The sequence below is a fragment of the Elgaria multicarinata genome, chromosome 17, assembly GCF_023053635.1.
Source record: "Elgaria multicarinata webbii isolate HBS135686 ecotype San Diego chromosome 17, rElgMul1.1.pri, whole genome shotgun sequence".
NCBI lineage: Eukaryota > Metazoa > Chordata > Lepidosauria > Squamata > Anguidae > Elgaria > Elgaria multicarinata.
Genome location: NC_086187.1, coordinates 3,657,677 through 3,680,314, shown reverse-complemented (window position 1 = coordinate 3,680,314; position 22,638 = coordinate 3,657,677). Strand labels below are relative to the sequence as shown.

General features: G+C 49.6%; 1 protein-coding gene across 1 annotated transcript in view; it reads left to right on the top strand.

Moving 5' to 3' along the window:
- PRKCB (protein kinase C beta) overlaps positions 1 to 22,638 on the top strand; it is a 228,244-nt gene that overhangs the window by 91,463 nt on the left and 114,143 nt on the right. The window contains exons 4-5 of the mRNA XM_063143417.1: positions 17,194 to 17,305; positions 21,780 to 21,908. Of these exons, the coding sequence (XP_062999487.1) occupies positions 17,194 to 17,305; positions 21,780 to 21,908 (241 nt within the window). The remainder of the gene's footprint in view (positions 1 to 17,193; positions 17,306 to 21,779; positions 21,909 to 22,638) is intronic.

The window sequence follows — 22,638 nt, the reverse complement described above, 5'->3', positions numbered from 1 at the left end:
GCAAGATCATGGAAGACGGGTGAAGCTCCAAACGACTGGAGGAGGGCTAATGTTGTCCCTATCTTAAACATTAGCAAAATGGAGGGCAAAAAGGAGGAACCTGGGAACTATAGACTAGTCAGTCTGACATCCATCCCTGGGAAATTTCTGGAGCAGGTTATAAAGAAGTCAGCCTGTAAGCACCTTGAAAACAATGCAGTGATTACTAGAAACCAACATGGATTTGTCAAGAACAAATCCTGTCAGACTAACCTGATCTCATTCTTTGATCGGGTAACCTCCCTTGTGGACTGTGGGAATGTGGACATACTATATCTTGACTTCAGCAAGTCTTTTGACAAAGTGCCCCATGACATTCTCATTAACAAACAAAGTGGGCTAGATGGAACAACTATTAGGTGGATTCACAGTTGGCTACAGAATCGGACTCAAAGAGTACTTATCAAGGGTACCTTCTCGAACTGGAGGGAGGTAACGAGCGGAGTACTGCAGGGCTCAGTCCTGGGCCCAGTGCTCTTCAACTTTTTTATTAATGATTTGGACGAGGAGGTACAGGGAATTCTTATTGAATTTGCAGATGACACAAATTTGGGTGGGATAGCTAATACCCTGTAAGACAGAAACAAACATCAAAGAGATCTTGATAGGCTGGAGCAATGGGCTGAAAACAACAGAATGAAATTTAATAGGCATAAATACCAAGTTCTTCACCTAGGAAAAAGAAACCAAATGCAGTTACAAGATGGGGGATCTTTGGCTCAGCAATACTACAAATGAGAAGGATCTTGGAATTATTGTAGATCGCCAAGCTGAATATGAGCCAACAGTGTGATGTGGCTGCAAAAAATAGCAAATGCTATTGTGGGCTGTTTTAACAGAAGTATAGCTTCCAAATTGTGCAAGGTTCTGGTTCCCCTCTATTTGGCACTGGTTAGGACGTATCATGAGTATTGTGTCCAGTTCTAGGCACCGCACTTCAAGAAGGATGCAGACAAGCTGGAGCGTGTTCAGAGGAGATCAGAGGTCTGGAAACAAAGCCCCATGAGGAGAGACTGAAAGAACTGGGCATGTTTAGCCTGGAGAAGAGAAGACTGAGGGGAGACATGATAGCATTCTTCAAATACTTGAAAGGCTGTCACACACAGGAGGGCCAGGATCTCTTCTCGATCCTCCCAGAGTGCAGGACACGGAATAACGGGCTCAAGTTAAAGGAAGCCAGATTCCGCTGGACATCAGGAAAAATTTCCTGGCTGTTAGAGCAATGGTTCAACAATGGAACTCATGACCAAGGGAGGTTGTGGGCTCTCCCACACGAGAGGCCTTCAAGAGGCAGCTGGACAACCATCTGTCAGGGATGCTTTAAGGTAGATTCCTGCATTGAGCAGGGGGTTGGATATCAGCCTATGAGAACATACACTGACACCCTTAAACCCTTCCACTAGGTTAGCCTGGGGGTGGATGGGCATCAGTTTTTGGTGCAGGGGCTGGGTTGCCTCTGGGACTGAGCCCAGTGGGCTGGATGTCGGCCACTTTTGTTGTTGTTCTTTCCCTGGAGTGGAGGGAGGCCCCTCTGTGCTCTGTCTGCATGGCCAGTGACTTGGCCGGCTCCTGCAAGCGGTGGTGGTGGAGCACCCCCTTTCCGCCCTGCTCGCATTCTGAATGGATGCGATCAGAGCAGGAATGGACTCAAGGGCTACTTGGAGGAGCTGGTTCCTGCCCCTTGAGGCAGAGTCTAGCAGCTCCTTCCTGCCCTGCTTGCATTCCAAATGGGGTGTGATTGGGTGGGGCAAGTATCGGCTGAGCCAGACTCCTCCTCCCTGCCCCACCCAGGTCCCACCCTGCCTGGCCGGCCGGCCCACCTTGCCTCTGATTTAGGTGCATTCCCCTTCCCCAGGAGGCGAGGCTTGTGGGGGGCCCAGCATTGGGTGCTCAACCCTCCGTGGGCTGGATGGGAGCTCGGCGTGGGCTGGAGATTCCCCTCCCCTGCACTAGATCCCTAAATCTGGAAGGAAAGGTGAGCCAAATCAGGGCTGTGGTAAACCTGCCCTGACTATGGGGGATACCAATCCACAAGGAGATGTAAAAGGGCCTTCCCTCCACCACCATAGCTGAGGCTGCACAATCCACAGGCAATAAGCAGGAAGCGCATTTATTCTATTTTAATGCTTGGCCCAAGTTAGTGACATTAACTTTTGTAAACCACCCAGAGAGCTTCAGCTACGGGGCGGTATATAAATGTGATAAATGTAATAAAACAAACAAACAAATAAATAAATAAATATTAACAGCCTGGTGTGGGATTCCAGCAAGTGCAGGTAATATGGAAGCAGTTAAAAGCTTCCCTCTGGGATTTATTGGATCTATTACTATTTATTTGCAACATTGATATGCCGCCCCATATCATAAATCCTCTGGGCAGCTTGTATAAGAAACAGTAGAACTGCAAAACTAGAGCATTCCTGACCATGGACATACTGACTTGCAGTGATGGGAGTTGTAGTCCAACGCCTTTGGAGGGTGCCAGGTTGGCGAAGGGCTGCTCTAAAAAAAGAAGAAGAGAGAAGTAGGTGGCCCTAAGTTGTTTGTCATCAGTTTTCCACAACCCCACCGTCACCTCTGCATATCATATGCTCCATCCTGTCCTCGTGGTTTATCTGCTCTGGGACAAGGAGAATTTCACTGGCACTTTCTGCCTCCTTCGGGAGGGTGAGATGTTGAGGCTTGTGAGCCTCAACTCCCAATTTCTCTGCTTTTTGGTGCTTGGTTGTAAACGGTAGAGCCTTAACATTGTTTTGTAAACTGTAGGCTTCTTGTTTAATGAATTAAATTATGGATGATAGAAATTTTGTTTCGGAGTGAGTGGGCATTTAACAGCAGCAGGAACATGTGAGAGGCCAGGTTGGTAAGATAACCAGGACCCTTCCCATTGCAGGGCGGGGTGGGTGGGCGAGAACTGAAAGAGCTCCGATCACTCTTCCCTTCTCCTGGCTTATGGATCTCAATGTTAGCTCTCCCCCTGCCCGTAACAACCTTTATAGAGGCAATAGATGAACTAGATTGCCCAAACGCATAATTAATACATCAGGAAGGCAAACAAAAAAAGGCCCTTGGTGGCGACCCTTGGTTGGGATTTGGTTGGGTTTCCCTCCCTGAAATATGAAAATCACCACCACGACTTCTCTTCCAAGGATGCAACAGTGTCCTTGGAAAGGGTCAGGAAGTGTTAAGGGGCGGGGCAGTGGCATGACAATGGGTGGGAGGAGGAGCGAATGGGAAGGATGTGAAGACACCCCATCCACAAACCTCTCCATTTATACCCCCCTCCCAGGGGAGAGGGTGACCAGGGAGGGCTCAGAGGCCCGTTGAGCTCTACAAAAGGACATGGAGGAACGGGAGGCTGCTCCCTCCCCTCTGCTTGGCTCTCAGGGCGTAGGGCAGATGGGGGGCTCCCAGACCAGTCCTTTAGGGTTGCATCTAAAATGCCCAAGGAGGCCTGGTGGGGACCTCATCTCTACCTGCAGTGGGAGCAAAGGGGAGCAGCATTCCTCCCCTGCTCTGAGGTTTCCAGAAGGTTGCAGGGAGATCATCTCATTTGCTTCTGCAGAGTTGGAACCCTTTGTCTCAACTTCCCCCTTAGAGCTGACATAAATCTGGAAATTAAGCATTTTGGAGGATTAAGGCGAAGGGGCAGGGGGGGAAACCCACACAGAGCCTTTTCAAATTACCTTTAAAAGAAAGAGAGAGAAAAAGCTCAAATTCCCCAACTTTGTACTCTCTTTTGATCTGTCTGCCTTGCTTTATGTCAAATGCCTTGAAGAAAATGAACCTCTTTCTGTGTGAGGTCCATTGAGTGCAAGTCTGTTTTATTAAGGAGATAAAGCATAATTATGCAGACTTGGCAATGCCTCTTTAAATAAAAATTAGTCTCCTCAAAGGGCAGACATTCAGGCATGGCAACCAGGGGGCCTCTTTCTGCCTGAGGCTGTGCGGCTGGCTGAGGGGCTGCCAGGGTGGGCGCTGTCTCTCCCGCCCTGGGCCCTGGCTGGTGGTGCATTGTGGCATGATTACGCCTGCAGACGAACTTGCACCTGAGACAGAGCAGGCTGCCCCAAGAGTTATGAATCCGAGGGAGGCACTCCAAGGTTTTCCCAGTCCCTGCTCCTCCTTTTATCAACTGCTGGTGGGCAAGAAAAACCTGTCCAATTTTACTGGTCCGATTTCTGCATGCCAGGCTCCTGTTAAGAGCACCAGGGAGCAGGTGCAGGAAAAAAAGCAGCAACTAGGATGGGCCATTTTGCAAAGGCAAAAAAGAGAACTCGGATTTGCATAACTTTTGCATATGCTAATGTATCAGGTGTGAAATTGGAAATAATGGCTGTAGTTTCAATACAAATACCAGACATCTCACCGTAGTGGGGAGAACTGTGACCCTGCAACTAACCTGTGCACCTGCTGCATTGTTTGCAGCCTGGATGCAAACTGCTGCTGGACCCCAGATGGCTCTTTCTCTTTTAAACTGGACTTGGACCGGGCAGCCCTTCAGAGAGAGGGCAGTCCTGTGGGGGTGGCCACTCAAGGAGAGGACTGCTTTCTGCAAAGTAAGACCTACAGCTACCCTAGCAGAGAGCTTCGGCTATTGGGCAGTATAGAAATGTAATAAACAAACAAACAAACAAACAAACAAACCCTAGCCAGCCTCAGTTGTCCCAGGTATCCTTGTAACAGGATCCTTGGGGTCTCAGGCCTTGCCTGCATGTTGCAACCAAGCACCTGAGTGGCAATCCAAGTAGGAACACAGCGAAGGCCCAGACAGGGGGACAAGCAGCCTCTGGGCACCGGGGCGGGGGGGGGGGGAGGGATGCTGGGGGTTTTGTGGGCAGTCATAGCTGCATCCTGATCTTGAGCATGCATTCGCCTACCTGGTGTTGGGGCTGAGCCTGAAGTGGCAGGAGCTGCATTTCTGGTGACCAGGCAAGAGTGCAAGAACAAGCTTCTCTTTATAGAAGAACAGGCTTGATTTACACAAGACCTGTCCAGTTCAAAGTCCCCATAGTCAGTCAGATGGGCTGCTGTTGCACACCTCTGCTGCCTCCCCAACCTGAACAATGCTCTCAGCCCCCACAGTCCCTGCTAGCTTACTAGGCCATGCCTCAGTGTTGCACCTTGAGGTTCTCACAGAAGCTCCCCAGTCTCTCCGGCAGCTGGAAAGGAGTAAAAATAAACGAACCCCTTGTGAGACCAAGGGAAAAAGTCAACCTGCAAGAGCTGAAATGCTGCCCTTCAGCTGGTGCTCAAGCATGCAAACAGCCATCTTGTGGATTCTGCCCAAACCTGTAGCCCTTTTAAAGCAGAGCTGCTCAGACAGCCTGTCACTTCCATTATGCCACTGGCCAGGGCTCAGGCCTCTGGGAAACATTTTCCTACCCGCAGCACATTGAAGTCGCTCTGTCAATCTGCTTTCAAGCCAAAGGTGCCCCAACGGCTTCCTCTGTAGCCAAAGGCTGCCTTGAAAGGGTGTGTGTGCGCAGTGAATGTTTCAGGAGCAAGGGAAGCTCTGGGACCCCCACAGGTCAGGCAGGTGGCCATGAATTCTGACGTAAAATCCAACTGGAGAACTGTACTGTGCTTGTGCACAGTGGTGGCTGAGATGCCACTCAGCAGAAAGCTTAAACTGATCCAAGCCTATGTTGTGCTGGGTTGGAGCATGAATGTCAGGGGCTGGCCTAGGAGCAAGGAAGGTGGCTCACTCCTCCACCTGCCTTCCTCCTCCTCCTCCTCCTCCTCCTCCTCCTCCTCCTCCTCCTCCATCATGCCTGAACTGTAGAATGAGGAATAGAAACTTCTCAGAGCACCATGAGCGGATAGCTAACCTTCTGGCAGGGCCCTGTAGCAGATCGTTAGGCACACAGGATGTGTTTGTGGGAAGCTGGTCTCATCCCTCTTTCCTGTGGGAGACCCCCAGGTTCACAGGAGGAAGGCAGGTGGAGTCCCTTCCAGCCCTTTGGACACATCCCAAGGGCCCACCGCCTGGCTCCAGGAACCCCCAGGATGCCTGCTGAAGGTAGGGTGTGCTGAAAGGACGTGCGCTGGATTCCTGCCACTAGAGTCACCTCAGGGGTGACAAACTGCTGCCAGTGGTGGACCTTCAAACTTCCAGGGAGCTGCGGGGCATTGTGCAAGTCCAAGGATGCCTTTGAGTGGCTGCCCTTGTGGACGGATCATGTCCTGACGCTGGGACCTAGCAGGCTGCAGGAACTCAGTCCTCAGGCTTTCGTTAGGCATGGGAGGCATCTCTGCCCCTTGTGACCAGCATGCTGGATGAAGCCCCCAGAGTGGCCAGGCCAGGACCTGGTCCAAGGGATCTTCTGCCTGCTGCGCTTCTGGCTCCATCTGCAGCTGCACATCTCTGCGCTGTGGAGAGACACCTTGCCCCAGCCTGACCCTGACACTGTGATGAGAGTACCTTTTCAGCTTTTGTTGCAGGATGGATTATTATGAGAAACAGTTTGCTCTAAAATAGGCATGTGAACATTTTATTATGCTTCCAAAGGGTATATAATATTTTGTTTTATTTCTTTCTGCGACAGAGTTACATTATGACATGAATGTTACCAACATGTCGCATTTTAATTTGATTAACAATTGCTCTGCATTTAATTGACTTCCTGCTTCTTTATTCAATGAGGCAGCCAAATTGGCTACCTATACTTCAGCCTGATGACACAAATCCGGTTTCCCCAAACACACACATGCTCCAGAACGCTGCCATTTCCTTGGTGTAAAATTTGGATAGGGAGAACAGGAGAACACCCACAGCCACCTCCCGATGCTTTGCAGAGCTGAGGTCTCAAAATCAGCTATTTTAATGAGCTATTAGGCATGAAACAAACAGATCAGAGTTACAAGTAAAGCAAATAAAGAATATGAAATATTTTATTTAAAAAGGAATTAAACAAGGGAGATTATAATTTATGGTTGTGGCGTTACACCCCACAAGTCAATTCCAAATGTATGTCTGCAGTTTGTAAGTCTGTGGTTTGTAGAATGTTGGCCTGAGTGGGCGGAGTTAGAATGTCTTGGGAGGGGGGAGGAGTGATATATAAGGGAAGGACGGGGGGGGATTGAGAGTTCTTTCCAGGGAGACTTGTTAGGGACTCTTAGAGTCTGTAGTGCTCTCTGTGTTTATGGTACTTAAGTTCTGGGAAATTTGAGAGTCAGTGTAGTGAGTGGTGTCTTTAGAGTGTGGTGTGCACGTAGTGGAAGTATATTAATCAATACTGAGAATAAAGAAAGTTCAAGAGTGATTGTGTGAGAAAAAGGAAAGCGCGTATGTGGATGAGTGACAGGATTGTATGAAAGGTTTCAAAAAGGTTTTTAAATGTTGTTATTTGAAACAAAGCTTATGAACTTTTAAAAATAAATTTTGATTGTTTTGTTTTTAAACTACCACAAAAAGCCCACGTGTCTGTTTGGCATTTATCATCTTAAGTTTACACATTTAACACCCACTCTGACAATCATTCACCTAAGCAGATATAACTCACAGCGCATTATTATATATATTAAAATCCTTCTCCATTTTAAACCCCTTTCTCCACATAGTTTAGAAGAAGGTGGGTTTTATCCCTTGCCTCAGGCGTATCAAGTGGTGGTGCTTGGCTTGAGCAGGGAGTAGCCTCGGCCGGGTCTGGTGTTCAGAGCCTGTATCACCCCATAAGAAGTGGCGGTAGTGGTAAGGTCTGTTGTTCAGAGCCTGTGTCGTGGCATAATGTCCTTTTCACAAATAAAATCCTTTTTGACTTCTGTCACTATAAATGAACAGAGTCTACTTCAGATCCCGACGCTGCCACCACTTCTTATGCCATGACACAGGCTCTGAACGCCAGACCTCACGTCTGCCACCACTTCAGTGGTGTAAAACACCACTGTTTTACAGTGGCTCCATTCCTTCCTGGAGGGGTTGACCCAGAAGGTGGTATTGAGGGATTCCTATTCGACTCCTTGGCCATTGGTTTGTGGAGTCCCTCAGGGTTCTGTTTTGTCCCCCATGCTATTTAACATATACATGAAACCATTGGGAGAGGTTGTCCAGAGTTTTGGGGTGCCGTGCCACCAGTACGCTGATGACACCCAACTCTACTACTCCTTTCCACCCAATTCCAATGAAGCTGTTTCTGTGCTAAACCGGTGTCTGTCGGCAGTAATGGACTGAATGAGGGCAAATAAATTGAAGCTTAATCCCGACAAGACAGAGGTGCTCTTGGTCAGTCGAAAGGCAGATCAGGGAATAGGGAATCAGCTTGTGCTGGATGGGGTTACACTCCCCCTGAAGACACAAGTTCGCAGCTTGGGTGTACTCCTGGATTCAGCCCTGAGCCTGGATGCCCAGGTATCGGCGGTAGCCAGGAGTGCATTTGCACAGTTAAAGCTAGTGCACCAACTGCGTCCGTTCCTAGAGATGTCGGACTTGGCCATGGTGACACATGCCTTAGTTACATCCCAGTTGGATTACTGTAATACTCTCTACATGGGGCTGCCTTTGAAGATAGCTGGTTCAAGGAGCTGCAGCCAGATTGTTGACCGGGGCTGGTTACAGGGAGCAGACAACTCTCTTGTTAAAACAGCTTCACTGGCTTCCATTCTGTTTCCAGGCACAATTCAAAGTGCTGGTTATCACCTATAAAGCCCTCTACGGCTCGGGTCCAGGTTATCTGAAAAAAATGTATTCTCCCATATGAGCCTGACTGTGCTCTGAGATCTTCTGGGGAGGCCTTTCTCTCAGTCCCAGGTGCTCCTGATGGGTACGCAGGAGAGGGCCTTCTCGGTGGCTGCTTCAAGGCTCTGGAACCCCCTTCCCAGGGAGGCTAGGCTGGCTCCCTCTGTGCTACACTTTCGGAAGCAGGCAAAAACGTTTTTGTTTCAGCAGGCTTTTTGGAGCTACTCTGGACCTGCGTTAATGTATTGGATCCCCCCCGCCGCCGCCCTTTTAATCTGTTAAGTTTTTTAAAATTTTAACATATTTTAAATTTTACTGTAGGTTTAATTATATTTTAACTTTGTAAATTTATATTTATATGTTTTAATTGTACATATTTTAATCTTGTAAACTGCCTTGAGTCCCAGTACTGGGGAAAAGGTGGGATGATGATGATGATGATATCATCATCATCATCATCATCATCATCATCATCATCATCATCATCATCATCTCTGTAATCATCAGGTCCAGAAAGTTGCTCTTTTGAAAAATGAAATCTGAGCTTCTTAGGAAGCTGAACCCAGTGTCCAAGACCATATTTGGAGGATTTTCTGCCTGCCTGCAGAATCGTGACAACCATCTGTCACATCTGGACAACCATCTGTCAGGGATGCTTTAGGGTGGATTCGTGCATTGAGCAGGGGGTTGGACTCGATGGCCTTTTAGGCCCCTTCCAACTCTGCTATTCTATGATTCTATGATTTTATGTGACAGGCACCCTGCCCTGGATCTCTTTCCCCTTCTCTCCTTCCTATGTTCACCTTGGGGAGGCTTGCTGAAATGAGGTGTAAACGCCCCCCCCCCCCCAGCCTCCGATAGGGTGGTGAGCAAGCAGCACCTGTCCAGGACGATGCCATAGGACCATGCGACAGCTCAGTGGCCCTGCTGCTCCCAACACGTGTCGTGCAGATGAGCAGGCCTGCCTGCGGCTGCACTGGTTGTCTCCCAAAGTGGGATGGCAGGTGATGCATTTGCATTGCCCCTGGGATCAGCACATGAACACATCCCCAGCTGGCCCCATGGGATCTGCACCCGTCACCTTCCTTCTTTTGTTCCTTCCTTTCTCATCAGTCTCCAGCTGGCACCCTGTCAATTAAAGGATTCTCAAAAAGCAAATGTGTTCCATAAATAGTCCTTCGGAAAAATGATCATTTTTTCTGCAGAGAAAGTGGGTGCTGAATTGAGCTCTTATTGGCTGTTTAAATCAAGGTGGCAAATGCACATGAATTGAGTAATGTCTCTTTCACCGGTTTGAAATCTTGGTCATCATTCAGAAAATGGTAGAATGGAGAGTCACCCACTCAGCTGAGGGGCCTCCACCTGCCCCCACCCTGCTGGGAAGAGTGTGGCTGGGTCTGTGTTCCGATGCGTGTGTTTCACAATTAAATTCTGTGTCCCTGTCCACGTCCTCCCTGCATGTTGTGTGAATAGCCAGAGAGCTTGAGAGTCAAAAGCTCTGACAACTGCAATTGTAACCTCTGTGCTTGGGCACGAAGGTGTATTTAGATTGAGATGAACTATTTGCTCAGAACTATCTCTGCAACAGTGGAAGAAGAATACAAGCCTCCTGCTCCATTCCCTTGTTGACAGAGAGCCACCTGGGGACTGGGAAGACAGGCAGGCAGTCTTTTGAGAACATGTGGTCTTGTCTCTCTCCTGTGGGAGATCCTCACCTCGTTGCGAGAAGGCAGAGAGGGGTGAGCTGCCTTGTCCCAGGACTGAGCAGTCTCCACAAGCCTTTTGGGCAGGTCTCCGAAGGCCAGCCCCAAGAATGCCCAGGATCCGGGCACTTCCTGGGTGAGCTGAAGGAGAGAGCACCTCTTCCTGGAAGGGAGGGAGAGAGGGAAGATGGGAAAACTCAAGGGATATTTAGAGGATGTCTTTAGGTTTCAGGGGAGATAATCACTTCGATTTTCAAGAGAAGCAACAGGAATTAGAGAGGTCCCAAAAGAGGAAGCACAGGACACGGATCATATCTCCAGACAGCTTTGTCTGCTCTGGTTTCATGCTGTGGTACTTGGTGGGGCAAACAGGCCGTGTCCTAGGGCAGAGGTGAGGAACCAAATCTCAATAAACCAGGCCTCAAAATCCAGACCGTGGAGTTCTCCCAAGGCCAGCCCCTGCTTCGGCTGCCACATGCCATACTCATTTTCCACATTCCCGCATAGAAACTCAGAAAGCCTACCATAGAGCACAGCACTTTGCACGGTGTGTGTGTGTGTGAGTGAGTGAGTGTGAATTTTGGCTCTGACCCCACCCACTTCTGGAATATGGACCCCAACAGGTTCCAGCCAAGGTGAAGTGGACCCTCACCAGGAAATGGCTCCACAGCCCTGTCCTAGGGAAGGACAGCACCTTTCTGATGGAGTACATCCATCACCCTATATTGTCAGCTCTCCCTCCCATGCCCAGCATAGCTTGGCTGTGGGGCTTGGGGACCTAAAAGGGGGCTCAGCTTTGGAGCATGCTCTGAGATTCTAGCTGCAACTGCTGTTGAACCCTCCTTGAGCAATGCAGGGCTTGGAGAAACAGGGCTGCTGGGCTGTTTGTTCACCAGGCTTGCTAGGAGGACCCAGAGCTCCGGCCTTTCCAGAAGCACCACCCCTTCACACACACACACATGTGGGAGAGCAGGTGGCATTGGCTCACTAGTGTGGGGACATCCCTTTGCTTATGGTCAAGGGCTCTTCATTATGACTCCTTTGCCTTGCCCAGGGCTGAACTGTGGCTTGGAAACCAGGTTCTGAGGCTGTGCCCCACTGAATGCCAGCTCAGGCCAAGCCCCAGCCAGGACATACGAGCCCTTCTAATTGCTAAGGAAGGGAATCCCAGCCTTGTGACTGATGAAGGACAGCGTTGGCTGCCCTCTTCAGGAGCTCCTCCTCCAGTTCCCCCCCCCCCCCCACTTCGTCCATTGCTGCCAAGGAGATAAATAACTCAGTGCTGCAGCAGACATGAACAGCCATGATGGGAAGGAAGTGTCAGGGCAAATCAGGCCAGAGGAAAGTCAGTGCCAGCCAGCCTGAAGTGGAAGCGAGAGCCGTGGGAAAATGGAGGGGAAGAAAGGGGAGCAGCTGGCTCAGAGCAAAGCTCTTGCACATGCCGCAGAATGCAGCCTGCCTGCTTGGGTCCACTTGCTGCTCTGCTCTCTCCTTGGAGGAAAGGTGCTCTCCCTTCACCCCCACCCTCACTTACGCCTGGCCACAGTGGGGAGGGGGATGCAAAAACAATGGGTGAAAAGAGACAGAAGGCAGGAGCCTCTCCTTCGGGACCTTCTCTCCACTGTGGGACGTTCAGAGTCTTTGCAGAGTCTGATTCCTTGGAGGGAGACCCCACGGTGGAGATGCAAGCTGTCCTCAGAGAAGATGGATTGGGGCTACTTAGGGAGTGGAGGTGTGAGGCCGCTTTGCCTTGGGGTGGAACCCCCGTTGAGTTTCCTTGCCATGAATCTGTCGCCCTTCCCTTGGAAGCCCTTAAGAAAACGCCGTTGCCTTTGCTGCTCTCGCTGCGCTCTCTGGACGTCTCCTTGTCTTAATCATCCGGCGGATGTGACCTCCTGGGATTTACCTTGGGAGGAGAGCCCACGTCACACACAACACTTCTGTGAAGGTGGCAGGCACGTCTTTGCAAACTCTGCCCAGGAGCCCTTGCCAGTTGGGGGCCACCCACAGGGGTCCTTCCCCTCCTTGAGCTTCAGCAGTCCAGCAGGCAGTAATTATACTCAAAGGATAAAAGCGGCGCTTATAAATAATGATTGAAAAAAATGAATAATTAACCAACATCGACCATGTTAATCCCCAGTCAGCCTTACAGGCCTTTGGAACTTTTTCCACTCTGCCCATCAACTGCCCTGGAACTCCCCCCTCCCTCCTCCTCCAGCTCTCTTTACCCCCTCCCTTGGGGTGGTGGACTGCAGGGAGCCCCATCACTTCCATGGGTTACCTGAGCAGCGAAGGTTGGCCGGGGCTGCAGCCTGCTGTGTGCAGATGCTCAGGAACCCGTCCATGTTTGTGGCCTTGTAGCTCGTGAACTGGCCGCAATGGCAGCAGCTGCTTCTCTGACTGCCATGATGAAATGCCACAGTCTCTAGCTCCTTCATTGCCCAATGGGCTAACTGTGCCGGCAGCACAGTACTGTATATGTACTGTGTATGTACTGTATGTACTGTACAATATGTACTGTGTATGTACTGTAGCTATTTGGATCCAAAGGTCTATGCTAGGCGGAGCCAAAGACTTGGGGGGTGGGGTCTTGACCCACTCACACCCACCCTTGAAAAGCAGCACCCTTCCCATAATGCCATATCACAAACATCTTGGAAGCCTCCTCAGTCCCAAACGTCATGCAGATGCTGTTGGAGTGACACACACACACACACACACACACACACACACACACACACACACTCTCCAACGTGGGCTCATGGAAGCTGTAGCAAGGAGGGAGATGTCGAAGGTCTGTGATCTTCAGAGAAGTCAGCGTGAGTTTCTATGGTCCTTTGGAGAGGGCTGTCAAGGGGAGCCCATGCCTTGCGCTTTTTCTGGGCTGTCTCCCCACCACCACCACTTTGTTGTTGTTTATTCGTTCAGTCGCTTCCGACTCTTCGTGACTTCATGGACCAGCCCACGCCAGAGCTTTCTGTCAGCCCTAATCCACTGATAAAAGCCAGTCCTACCATTAGACAGAGTGAAGCAGCCACCTGAGGTGGAAAATGCTTGGGGTGGGGGTGACTGCCGGGCGGTGAGATGTTGGGGACAGAGCTGGTTCTGCCCTGCACCCCCGAAGCTGGCCTGCTGCTCTGGCGTGTGGCGGAAGACTCTGCCCCTTTGCCAGCGTGGAAGTGAAATTCTGTTGCCAGTCCAACCGGTCTTGTCTGCATGCAGCAAAATGTCTTTGGGCCATCCCAAGTGTCTTGGGTTAACATTTGCGGAGCAAGAGGAGGAAACACTCGGGACCTTGCGAATCAGCCCTTTTCTGCTTGGGAACGTAGGAGGTGCCTTTCTGGATCCCAGCATGGCCCACCCAGACCAGCAGTCCTTGCAAGAAGCTGCCAGCGGGCACTTTGGTGGTCAAAGTGGTGTATTGGTGTATAAGCCCATAGCTTTCCTCTGAATTTCTTCTAGCAAAGATTTCCATCGCCTTTGGAAGCAGAGATTTCTCAAATTACGATATTGCTTAATGAATGTTCTTTTGGTATCTGACGGTTTGCTGATGACAGGTTAATTGTTGTTAACCCCCATTTTCTCTGGCTTCTCATTATCCAGCTGCCATCCAGCCATTAGAAGAAGCATCTTTTGAGCATTTATGAATTTGAAAGAGGTTTGCTTCAGGGTGAAGCCTTTTCATTTTTCGATGCAATTAACTTTGCCAAAACCCATGCCCGATATGATGCACTTAAGCAGATTGAATTAAGTGAAGTTCCATTAGTCCCGTCTCCCTAATGTCACTCGTTAACACAGAGAGAGCAACGCATTGCACTGATTAATGCAGGCTGAGATTCACCAGCAATAAAGCTCCAAGAATTGATTCCATTCTGTTTAGCTGCTTCTCTGTCTTCCTTCAAATCCCACCTCAAATCCCACTTTTCTCATGAAGCATTTGTTGCTGTTGTGGTTGTTATCCTGGCTTTCCTCCAAGGAGCGCAGGGCGGGGTGCAAGGGTCCCCCTGAACCCGCTTCTCTTCTCAACTAGCCCAGGATGAGTTTTATGGCCAACTTGAACTCCGCTCTCCTGAACCATTGCACCACGCTGGTGCTTTGGCCTCTGACCGGCTCTCCTCACCTCCATCCCAAACGTGCCCTTTGGCAGGAAGAGCTGCCTTTGCTCACCCTCATCCCTGCGCCCCCCTGGGCTGCCTCTTCCTTTCTTCCAGGCTTTGTGTTGCTGGTTCCGCTTGCCCGCCTCCCCACCTCACGCCCTTGTCTCCCTGCCACGGTAACATTTTATGCTGTAAGCCCAGGGAGGCAAAGCAAGCATGCCATCTGTTTTCTTTTGTTCCCCGAAAGCTCCATGTATATTGATGGCACCCATTAATGAATGAAAGTGTTCATTGATGGATTTCTGATGATATCTTACTGTATCATTGCTACCTTCAAAGGATGTGTTCTCTCCCCACCCCCCACCCCAAGTAGGATTTTAGCAAACTAAGACCTTTCATGCATCTCTGTTCGCCCCCACAATGAGATTTTCAGCTTTCATTTGTTTGAGCAATCCCCGTGTTTTGATCGGCAGCTGTTGCAAGTAGTTCGCACCAGCTGTTCTTCTGCAGTCTGACTCTGCTGGGCATATTTGATTTTCCCAGTCTGCATGCCATGTACCAGTCCAATGTGGCTTAACTACTAGGAAGTTCTCCCAGTGTAGATTCTCCTGGCCCTAGGATGGCTTGATCTCTCTAATTTCTCATAAGTATGGAGAGTCAGCCAAAAGGGTGATCCTAGCAACAACAGATTTGAATGCAATGGAATACGCGTCAAAAGTGAGTCCTTTTGAGATTTAATCTCTCTCAAATGAAGTTACAAGAGTATTCTCAGTGAAGTAACAAAGAAGGTCTTTTGTAGTGGTCATAGCATCGTAGTGAGCCAGTGTGGTTCTTGCATTGCTTCAGTCTGGCCTCCCAAATGGGAACATGAATGATGACCCCGCGGAACTTCATGGCTCAGGGCATTTGCCGCAGAATTCCCACACTCTGGACACTCCTGTTTTACAGAGCAGCTACATGACAGTGTCATCAAATCATCGTCTTCATATGTTTCTTCCTTATTTTAGACAATATGAAATCATGATGATGATGATGGTGGTGGTGATGGTGATGATTAAAAGAATAGAGCAATACTGCTATTTCCATAGGTTAGATCACCTTAGCACTATGCCTTCTTCGTGAAGTGTGGTTTGTTTATTTAGGACATTTTTATACCGCCCAACAGCCGAAGCTCTGGGCGGTTCACAAAAATTAAAACCATAATAAAACAACCAACAGGTTAAAATCACAAATACAAAATACAGTATAAAAAGCACAACCAGGATAAAACCACGCAGCAAAATTGATATAAGATTAAAATTCAGAGTTAGAACAGTAAAATTTAAATTTAAGTTAAAATTAAGTGTTAAAATACTGAGTGAATAAAAAGGTCTTCAGTTGGCGATGAAAAGAGTACAGTGTAGGTGCCAGTTTTGACGTGTGCTGGTGGGTGAGCTACTTTAACCATTGTTTTGATTTTTTAAACAATCTTTTAATTTATGGGAAATGCCTTTTCACCAATATTTTATTTTATCATATTGTTGAAACATTAGCACAGTGATGCTTAAATGATCATACCCTCCCGATCTGGATTTGGGTATGACTGTCCACAGCCCCTGCCTAGAGCTGCTCAGGAATGGATTTCCAGAGTGGCCTGGGACAGGTTGCTGCCTCTGAGCTTCAGTTTCCCATTTGTAATAATGGGAATATAGGAGTTCTTGGGCTTAACAGACACAATTGGCACAGGGTTTTTTTGTGCTGGCTAAGTAAGCTGTCATCTGAAATGTTTCTAATTTTTGCTTGAAATCTGTATGTGAAGTGAATGGAGTCCTGGATATGGACTGGATGATCAGGGTGAAACAAAGCCCTGTGAAGAGAGACTGAAAGAACTGGGCATGTTTAGCCTGGAGAAGAGAAGACTGAGGGGAGACATGAGAGCACTCTTCAAATACTTAAAAGGTTGTCACACAGAGGAGGGCCAGGATCTCTTCTCGATCCTCCCAGAGTGCAGGACACGGAATAACGGGCTCAAGTTAAAGGAAGCCAGATTCCAGCTGGACATCAGGAAAAACTTCCTGACTGTTAGAGCAGTACGACAATGGAATCAGTTACCTAGGGAGGTTGTGGGCTCTCCCACACTAGAAGCCTTCAAGAGGCAGCTGGACAAGCATCTGTCAGGGATGCTTTAGGGTGGATTTCTGCTTTGAGCAGGGGGTTGGATTCGATGGCCTTGTAGGCCCCTTCCAACTCTGCTATTCTATGATTCTATGGTGAGATCTGGATTCATATCCCCACTGAATGATCCCTTGATGGCCTTGGTCATGTTGCTTATCCTGCCTCACAGGGTGACTGGGATTATCTCATCTTGTTGTCACAGTCTCCTGGGAAGAAATATGTCATATGCAACAACTTAGCCTGGATTATAAAAAGTGGAGTAGAAATAATAATAATCATAGGCCATAGCTAGACCTAAGGCTTATCTCTGGATCACCCAGGGGTCAAACCTGTTCATCTAGGTGACAGACAGGGAATCCAGTGCTCAGGCAGGGGTGAACCCTGGATGATCCCAGGATAAACCTTAGGTCTAGCTGTGGCCATAGCAATGTTGATGCAGATTAGTGTGCAGTTGCTTGCATTTCTAGGTAAAGCCCAGGGTGTATGGTCTGTATTTAACCAACCCTTTCCCTTTTCTCTCCAGGACCCACGGAGCAAACACAAGTTTAAAATCCATACCTATTCCAGCCCCACCTTCTGTGACCACTGTGGATCCTTATTGTATGGGCTGATCCACCAGGGGATGAAATGTGACAGTAAGTTTGAGGGTGGCGAGATACAACCCGACGGATCCATCTTTTGTCCGATTCACATCTTGTTTTGGTGGGGGTGGGGTGGGAGTGGGGTGGCAACGTCCTTGTGAGCTCCTTTTATCAAATGAGAGCATTGTGGGCTGAATGAGATGAGGACAGATGGGATTTAATATACCTGAGCCAAGGCTAGACTACCTAATTTACTTTTTTAAAATATATAATTTAGGTAGATTAATTGGGTATGGAACTGACTTTAAGAGTTACACACACACACACACACACACACACACACACACCCCTCTGTATTCAAAGGATGCGTGAGGTGGGCTGTCCCTGCTGTCTGCATGTTTGGTGTGTGACAAAATGGGTTCTCTGTGCATACTAATACGTGTGTGTAGAGATTCTCAGGGTGAATCAGGACCACAGGGTGGTGGTCCTGATTGGGGCAAGATGCCCTCTTGTGCAGAGTATCTCTTTGTGTGTGCATCAGTATATGTACCAAGGCCTTTCTCGTGGGCACTGAATGCATGGACAAAGGAGGGCTGTGGCTGCCAGCTCACAATCCCTTTCGTAAGTCTTTAAAAGAAGGGGGTTGTTTGTAGCACCTCCCCATGGCCACAAAGTTCCCATGCAGTGATCCCTTAGCTGAACCTCAGCTAGCCTGGTGGGGGCCAGACTTTGTGGGGCAGAACTGGCTGTGGAAGTCAGAAGTGCTGGGGAGGAACTGGACTGCCAAAGGGACAGGCCCTGCTCTCCCCATTTCATTGCCTTGCAGGTGGTTCAGCTCAAGGGGGAGCCAGGGTGGTGTCATCAGAGAACTTTCAGGGAGTCCGTGATCTGCACAGGCCCCCTTGGACAACCTGAGGCAGCTGACGGGGGCAGACCCAGGAGAGAACAGCTTCAGGACCCCAGCCAGCACTGCAGGTCCCAGCCAGGACTTTGGGCTCCATTTCAGGACCATGGAGAGCAACACTGCAGCTAGAGTACAAGAGGTGTCCCCCGTGCTTTCCTGGAGGGACTGACAGGCGTGGATAGCCAGGCCAGGAAAGTCCTTCTGGAAGCTCCACCCCCTCAATGAACCTCCTGCTTTCTGCAGTCTCTGACCTCCGAGAGCAGGGTGATGGAGCTGAGGGGAATGCTCCTCAGGGGTCTCCTGCTCATTGGAGGTCCATTCCTTGGTGTCAGACGGAAGAAGCAGCTCCAGATGTTGCGTGAACAGGATGCAGGGAGACTGAGTGTGGCTGCTGCTGGCGACCTCGGTTTTCTAGGGCTCCTGGTCCTATGCAAGCAGCTGGAGGGAAAGGGCAGCAGGGAGAGTTGGGGGGAGGGGGCTCATCCGTTTCTGTTCCCTTTGTTCCTCATTCACTTGTCCCCCCTGTGCTCCAGGCTCTCTCTTGCCCCAGCGCTCTGGCTCTGCGGACAGCTCTTCTCCAGAGAGCAGCAGGCCAGGTAGCAGCCTCACTGTGCCCGCTCTTCCGGCGTGGCCACTCTCTTTGGGTGCTACGCTCTCTGGAGAAGGACATGCCTGTACTTCCTTGTGCGGCTGTTGTGGTCAAATAATCATCGTGTTAAAGGCCCTCAGTAGCATCATCTATATACCTAAGAAGAGGTACAGGCTCCTGCCCCGAGGAGACAATAGAAGGAGAGGGAAGGGGGGGGGAACAGAGTTAACAGGGGACAGGTATGTGAGAATGCAGCCAGAAGGGATGTCAAGCTCAGATCGGATGGGCAGCCTGTTGAATTCAGCCAAAGAAAAGTGATATCCAGGATTCTGTCAGTAACAGGGAGTGAACAGGGAAGAAATAAGCCAAAATGCTGATCCTGTCCTGCAACCCAGCAGGGCTCCAGGAAACTGGCGTGCAAGAGACCCACTTCCTGCTGCAGAACCCTTTCCCCCGACAGAGAGCTCTTCCTCCTCAAGCTTTCTCTCTGCAACAATGAATGCTAGAAATGGTTATTCTTCGTGTGAAATCTGGAATTGCAGGCAGGTTTGAAGGCTGCCATGGGGTGGATGGGTGGGTAGGCTGTGCATAAGGTGTGTGCAGCTACATCCCAGAATGGATTTCCAATGGGGGGGGGACACACAAATCAGGCTTAGGAAGACACCTAATGGCCACCATGTAAATTACAGCGATCCTCTTCAAGCACTGAAGTGCCATAGATGATTTTGGCCTCCCCATTTACCCGTGTTTGTTCACCCCTTTAGGTCTGTAACATAACATGATTAATTGCAAACGGGACTCTGGCCACTGACCCTCCCAGGTACCCTGTCCCTCCACACATTCAGGTGCCGGCATCAAGTATGCAGTCACAAGGGACTGCAAGATCAGATGAGATGTGGAGAGCTGTTGAATTCGAGCATGTTAGTCTACCAAGGAAAAGAGAAGCCCAGGTTTCCCTCAGCAACTGCGAAGGGATGGGGGAGAATGAAGCCAGTGCCTGATCCTCTCCCGCCGCCCAGTGGGGATGCAGCGAATTGGCATGCAGGAGACCCAATTTCCAAGGCAGATTTTTTGTCCTGGGGGCTGCCTTGGTGTCTTCTTTGCCCCAGGATGGCTCTGAATCTGCATGGCATTGGTCAGGTGATGCAGCTGCAGATCCAAAGCCACCCCAGGGCAAAGAGCTGAAGACGCGCAGCTGAAAAGTCGGGGACTTACCCTGACTTTTCCAGCCAGAGCGAGGGCAGCCCAGCTCTTCCGCCGGTCTATCCTCGCTCTGGAACTGGTGGATGGTGACCCCTAATTTGTTGCCAACTACCCAGGCAGAGGGTGGGCCAGTGAGTGGAATGGACGCTGGAGCGCCTTGCACTGCCTTGATGTGAGGAGAAGAGCTTATTTTCTTCCCCTGAGCTGCTGCTGACACCTCCTCCTCCTCACCCTCGTCTCAGGGAGGGATGGGGAGAGGGGCGGATGACTACCGGAAGCCCTGTGCCTGCACCTTCGAGTGGGAATTATCTGGCACAACCCTGTAAGAGCAAAAGCGCAGGGTTTGGGGACAACACGGCGCCAACTTGGCACCATGAAGGTAGCCCCCCTGGTGACAGAGAGCCCCTTCCCCTTCACTCCCTTGAGCTTTTCATTTCGTTTTTTTGGGTCTGTTATGGTTACAGACCACCATGATTTGTGTACCACCCAACTGGCATTTGCAGTAATTGAGAGGAGAGGAATCCTGTGATGTGGTAAAGTTGCAATTAATTGATCTTCCCAGGATGGTTGGGGCATATCCAGTGGTAATTCTAGCTGAAAACTAGGGGTGAATGATTTTTGTGATTGCACCCCGTCCTTCAGGCAAACCCAACACAGGAGAACTCAACCCCTCCTTTGTCAGGTTTATATACGTTGCAAGTGGTTCAGACATGCATGTTCAACATTTGATGACATCACATGTCAACTTGAATGTGTGAGTGGACCATCACAGGTATAAAATCACAGGTAGAGCCCTTATAGCACATCAGGCACAATCCTTTTCACTGGAGTGAGTTTGTACAATCAGCTGCTATCCATCAAGCATAGAAAAGTTCAGCAATATACTTGCATGTGAACCAGCTGTGAATGTTGCCTATAAGAGCTGATGCTATAATGCCAGATTGCCTCTTGAATAATTCACTGCCATTTAATGAAAGCATTAAATGTCCTGTAGATCCTCTCTTTTTAAATAAGTATTTTTTTCAAGTAAATGTATGAACAGAAGTGTAACACAACAGCAACACAACCCTGTTAGGACAGCTCTGAGTTCTTTAGTTCACTCGATACCTGCAGGATTGCAGGATCCGTGCCTGCATGTGGCAAAATGCAAAGTTCTGGACATGTCAGAAGACGTCTCTCCAAAGCTGGTGCTTCATTGATGGAAAAGACAGGCAAAGGCAGGGAGAGGAGGAGGAGGAGGGGGAACGCTCCGATTTCCTTGAAGAAGGGAGAAGTCCAGCTGTTTGCATTTGAAGGGAGAAGGTGTTCAGGGTAACTGGCTGGGTTGGCGGGCTTCCCTGATGAGTGGGGGTGCTCCTCTTCCTGCAAGGATCAGTATGGACTGGCCTTTAAGAGGCCCCAGTGTTCCCTCAGGTATATCAGCCCTGGCTCATGACTGTGGCAAGAGATGCTCTTTGATGATGGCTCTTAAATGTCACCCTGTCAGGGATGTGATTTATTAATGGAAGTGTTTAGCATCCTCTTCCCTAGCCCTCCTCCTCCACACATGCATAGATATGGGAATTTTCTCTCAGATACCATTGTAAAGAAGCAATGGAAGAGGATCTTGGAGGAGCTGGTAGAAATACACGAGGTGGGGCAGGAGTTGATACCCACGTGGTCTTCTGTTTATCTGATGCGCTGAATTGCTTTTCCCTGGGGTGGGGTGGGGGGAATCTAGCATTTGCTCAGAAACCAACTACCACCACCCGAATGGCCCCTCTGCTAAAAGTGTCTGCACACTGTGTTGTCTTCTGTTTTCCAACTGACATCTTTTCTCTCCCCTCCCCCAGCCTGCATGATGAATGTGCATAAACGCTGCGTGATGAACGTACCGAGTCTCTGTGGGACAGACCACACTGAGCGGCGGGGACGGATACACATCAAAGCGGACATCGAAAATGAGGTCCTCACGGTTGTTGGTGAGTTTGGCTTTTTTGCTGGTTCCTTGAGGGGAAACTAACATGCAAAATGTCTTACCGCCTTGGTTCCAGGGAGCTTCCAAAAGCAGCATTGAACCGTGTGTGCTGGCATGCGTATGCGAGCCGGGAAGGGAAACACTTCCATGAGCCTTACGTGTGCCTGAGCAGGGCATGTGGGGAGAAGAATCAGGGTCTTTGGTACCCTTGGGGGAGACCGCTTTCTAGGACCATCCTGACTGCTTCTGCCCCCACTGCTGTTCAGCCATATGTGCAGGTCTGTCTGCGAAAGAGTCCCAGGATCCCTTGCAATCTTCCAGTGTCTCTGTGACGTCACAGGGGACACTGGGCTCCTCCCAGATAGTGCCGTGCGGCTACTGGGGTGAGTGGTTGAAGGTGTCTTCAGTCGCCCCGCCCCTTCCTGCCCCTCTTCTTGAGTTCTTTCAAGGAGAGGCCCAAAGTGCCTTCCACACCCTCTTACCACAGGCACAGTGTGCGAGGCATTGCTGGTTTACGTTTGAAAGAGCTGACTCGGGGTTTCTCTGGATGGCGAGGACTCCTCAAAGCACAGACTTGATACACAGTGGCGACAAAAGCACCTCTGCTCTTCTGGAGAAGGTCCTGCAGGCCTTTGCTTCTCTTTCCCAAACACAAGATGCTGCCTGTGCACATTTCCTTTGTTTATTTGCAACATTTATATACCGCTGAATATAACAGCGGTTCACAACATTAA